Source organism: Squalius cephalus, assembly GCF_949319135.1.
Source record: "Squalius cephalus genome assembly, chromosome: 22".
Lineage (NCBI taxonomy): Eukaryota > Metazoa > Chordata > Actinopteri > Cypriniformes > Leuciscidae > Squalius > Squalius cephalus.
Window position 1 is genome coordinate 29,830,477 of NC_137143.1, and position 5,021 is coordinate 29,835,497.

At 37.7% G+C, this 5,021-nt stretch overlaps 1 protein-coding gene across 1 annotated transcript; it reads right to left on the reverse strand.

The window, feature by feature from the left end:
- Positions 1 to 10: 10 nt before the first annotated feature.
- Positions 11 to 3,289, reverse strand: uts2b (urotensin 2, beta). The gene is made up of 4 exons (XM_079858322.1): positions 2,266 to 3,289; positions 1,976 to 2,101; positions 402 to 445; positions 11 to 305 (listed from the first exon to the last, which is right to left on the reverse strand). The coding sequence occupies exons 1-4, from the start codon at positions 2,369 to 2,371 to the stop codon at positions 195 to 197; spliced, it is 387 nt and encodes a 128-aa protein (XP_079714448.1). The 5' UTR covers positions 2,372 to 3,289; the 3' UTR covers positions 11 to 194.
- Positions 3,290 to 5,021: the final 1,732 nt, after the last annotated feature.

Consider the following 5,021-nt stretch of genomic DNA (forward strand, 5'->3'; position numbering starts at 1 on the left):
TTTTTTTTTTAAACATATTTACTTTATTTACATCAAAGCTAAAGAACAGGTATGTACAAATACATTTTCAGCTATTTTTCCTACAAACATAAATCTATTTTTTGCAAGGTTAGTGCATCAGGCCCTCAAATTTTGTGCACGAGTGTTGAAAACGACAGGTAAAGCGGATGAGAAGTGTTTTTTCACTGGCTGATTCAGACACAGTATTTCCAGAAACACTCGGTGTTACTGCCTCGCTTGCGGTACTGCTTCCTTCCGCCCAGGAAACGACTCAGAGGATTCAACAACTGCTTTTCCAGCAAGACCTGAACGACAAACAAGCAAATATATTTCAATAAAACTTCATCGCTGTCTCTTGATATAATATTGAATGATGATAGGGTTTCAATAAAGTCACTCACGTCTTTTACAGCTTGACTCGGGACAAATCCAGCTGTTCTGAGGCCTGTGAGAAAGAAGAATAAGGCCAGAAGAGAGTGAGTTGCAGTCCCATCTGTGTTTAAGTTACTATAATACAGGATCAATGTAAGAAAAGGTGGGAAAACTTAATTATACTTTATTTCCTTGTTACACCTTACATGTAGTTGCTGTAGTAATAACTATAAATTATGCATAATTACATGCAACTAACCCTAAACCAACCCCATATTCCTACCCTAACTCTGTAGTAAGTACATGTAGTTCATTATTAGTCAGTGCTTAAATGTATAATTCCACTGTCACAAAGACACCTTAAAATAAAGTGTAACTGAAAAAGCTTCAATAAACACACCCTTAATAGATTTACTGTTTCTATTTAATGTCTTTTTAACACTTTTCAAAAGGGTCTCATTTGTTTACATTAGTTAATGCATGAACTAACAATGAGCAATATGTTTTTACAGTGTTTATTAACCGTTGTTAAACCTTAAATGTGCCTGTTAGTTCACTAATGTTGACAGATGTGATCTTAAAATGAAGATTAACACTAGCTCAGATAAATAACTGCTGTAGAAATATAGTTCATTGTTAGTTCATGTTAACTAAAGTATTTAAATGAATAGTTCAGCCATGGTCCGTGTACTTTTTGATTATTTCATTTCCTGTTTGGAATGGAATAACGAGAAATGAATACCAGCTCGTTTATTCATTTTTTTTTGTTTAGTTTAAAAAAACGAAAAATTAGATTTTGGCTCGATTTTTCATTTGTGGTTTACAAATCGGTTTATGGGTTCGATATTTCATTTGAAATGAAAAATTGAGCCAAAATCTCATTTTTCGTTTTTTTAAACTAAACTAAAAAATGAATAAACGAGCTGGTTTTCATTTCTCGTTATGTGTTGGTAATGACGGAACGCACCCCTGATTCGTTCATTCGGTTCGTTCAGTGTAACGTTCTCAGCCAATCAATTTCACATATCCAATACCATTCCCCATTTATAACCATGACGCATCCAAACAAATGTACTCTCGGCACACTATGCAAAATCTCATTCTGTCCCTCCACCTCCCCAGCACCACCTGCCGAGATCTGCTGCCGGCGATTTCCGTTCATTTATGTTCTGAGCATTTTGCAGAAGAAAGTCGTACTTGTTCTGCAGCTGTTCAGCAAATCTGGTCTGCCAAGACTAAACCTACGTACATTCTATTTACATTAATAAAATGTTTTGCAAACTATCCCGAGAGTTGTCATGACTGAACCAATGTTAATGCATGAAATTGTAAAGTGTTTCCGATGTCTTATTTGCTTCTCCTACACAGCAATAAATGAATTTCTCAGATGTTTTTCCTAATGTAAAAAGACCCCAGTAACCTCACATGCATCTCTATTGGAGTTTCTCTAACATTTCTCTTCAAATTCTCCTGAGACCCAATGATCTGAGCTTTTTACTCTTATTCTTTCTCCTCATGAGAAGCATCTATGAAAAAGTGAGATCTAAGCACTGAAGTTTTCCTGTGGATTGACTATAAGTTTCAACTAAGAGCAACAGCTCACCATCACTGCTGATGTCTCCGGTGATGAGGGACGGGTAACCGAATCCTGCGGCACCCTGGGATAGATACGCTTGTTCAGAGTAACTCAGGTCTTCTGGACTGACCGCCTGCTCCTCTTCTACAAGAACTACAGATGAATACGACATATGACAGAACGGTTATGATATGCTCAGCTCTGGGTTGTTGGATTGTGAGCATGCAACATTTTGTATCTTGTATGCTCACACTAGTACATGAGGCTTTCAGGTTGTTGCCTCAGTGTGTGTGTGAAGGAGAGAACATGAGACTTACCAGGCCTGGTGTAGCTCATCTCTGCCGGATGGACCAGCGGATGTCCCAGCAGAGGCTCCAGGACGGTGAGAAGAAAGGCAAAAAACAGAAACAGTTTACACATCATGATGACACGTAGACACACACAAACTCGTTCTTGTGCGACTTCAGCCTGGAGATCTTATCTCAGTGTGTCTGTCCTGGACTTATATACCCTCCATCACTGGCCATGTCATCTCCTCCCCACCTTTTACATATCCTGTGCTTGTAAATTCACCGAGGATAAATGAATGTATCAATAAAACTGAAAGACAGATGCGGGTCTGTGCGTCAGGGATGGGATGTAATCCAGACGAGTTCATAAATCCCACCGAACACAGGTGGGAATACGGCACTTTGTGTTAGAGCTTGCGGGATGAGTCGGCCAGGCAAATTGCCCACTTAATTCATTTATTTAAGAGGCTGCTGAGATTTATTTCCCATGATGCCCACTGCGGTTCCTCAAGTGTTTCATCCTTACGGCCCTTCGCAGCTTCTATTTTAAGAGACTCAGAAACGGGACAGATAGGAAATGGCAGACAGAAAGAGTGACCAATATTCTTAATGGTGTAAATAAATAAAAAAGGTGAGAGCTATTCTGGCCTCAGAGCTGCACGTCAATCTACTTTATTAGTCTGAGTGATGGACACACTGCTGACTGCAACACACACATCTATCTATCTATCTATCTATCTATCTATCTATCTATCTATCTATCTATCTATCTATCTATCTATCTATCTATCTATCTATCTATCTATCTATCTATCTATCTATCTAACTGTCTATCCGTCTGTCTGTCTATCTGTCCATCTGTCTGTCCAACAATCTATCTATCTATCTATCTATCTATCTATCTATCTATCTATCTATCTATCTATCTATCTATCTATCTATCTGTCTGTCTGTCTGTCTGTCTGTCTGTCTATCCGTCTGTCTGTCCATCTATCCATCTATCTATCTATCTATCTATCTATCTGTCTGTCTGTCTGTCTATCCGTCTGTCTGTCCATCTATCTATCTATCTATCTATCTATCTATCTATCTATCTATCTATCTATCTATCTAACTGTCTATCCGTCTGTCTGTCTATCTGTCCATCTGTCTGTCCAACAATCTATCTATCTATCTATCTGTCCGTCCGTCCATCCATCCATCCATCCATCCATCCATCCATCTATCTATCTATCTATCTATCTATCTATCTATCTATCTATCTGTCTGTCTGTCTGTCTGTCTGTCTATCCGTCTGTCTGTCCATCTATCCATCTATCTATCTATCTATCTGTCTGTCTGTCTGTCTGTCTATCCGTCTGTCTGTCCATCTATCTATCTATCTATCTATCTATCTATCTATCTATCCGTCCGTCCGTCCGTCCGTCCGTCCGTCCGTCTGTCCGTCCATCCATCCATCCATCCATCTATCTATCTATCTATCTATCTATCTATCTATCTATCTATCTATCTATCTATCTATCTATCTATCTGTCTGTCTGTCTGTCTATCCGTCTGTCTGTCCATCTATCCATCTATCTATCTATCTATCTGTCTGTCTATCCGTCTGTCTGTCCATCTATCTATCTATCTATCCGTCCGTCCGTCCGTCTGTCCGTCCATCCATCCATCCATCCATCCATCCATCTATCTATCTATCTATCTATCTGTCTGTCTGTCTGTCTGTCTCTCTATCCGTCTGTCTGTCCATCTATCTATCTATCTATCTCTGTCTGTCTGTCTGTCCGTCCGTCCGTCCGTCCGTCCATCTATCCATCTATCTATCTATCTATCTATCTATCTGTCTGTCTATCCGTCTGTCTGTCCATCTATCTATCTATCTATCTATCTATCTATCTATCTATCTATCTATATATCTATCTATCTATCTATCTATCTATCTATCTATCTATCTATCTATCTATCTATCTATCTATCTATCTGTCTGTCTGTTTTCACTGTGACTTACAGTAAGTGTCTAAATAATTTTTGGGGCCACTGTATAAATTAAACGTCCATTTCTGCCTATTCAAATATACTTCCTACTAATGAGGAGCCATATATTATATAGGCCTAATGTTATTAAAATTAGTCAATACAGCAATATAGGCTACGAAACATAACGTAAAATATCTATTCACCAGTTATTGTGTAGACTTCGACTATAGTAACTTCATGAATTTGCTGAATAAAACAACGTTCTTACTATTTTTATTATAAAGTAACCTCTCTTCATAAAAGCAGTCAACTATCACATAAACTATCGCATAATAAATGATCACACACTGCGTACAAAAGTAGCTAGTTTTTTTAAACATTGCATATAATACTATTATATATATAAATAGGCATATTGTATTGTATTATAAATACATTACCATCAATGTTGTAAACAGCTGGGCTGCCTCGTATTTTTGTGAGAACCATGATGCATTTTTTCAGGATTGTTTAATGATTATAAAGTTCAAAACAGCAGCATTTATTTTAATTAGTCGAATTATTATAGAATTTTTTTGTGTACAATTAATTTTTATGTTTTGTAACAATGTAAAATTCATTACTGTCTCTTTTTATCATTTTAATGCATCCGTACTGACTAAAAACTTTTTAGTGCCCCGAAACTTTCATAATACATGACATGTCCCAAAATATTTGAACGGGGTCACATGTGAAAGAACTCACGTGACCAGCAGGGGACGCGCGAGGCTCGTGGGAAACTCCACATGTTTCTCTTTGTTTTGACT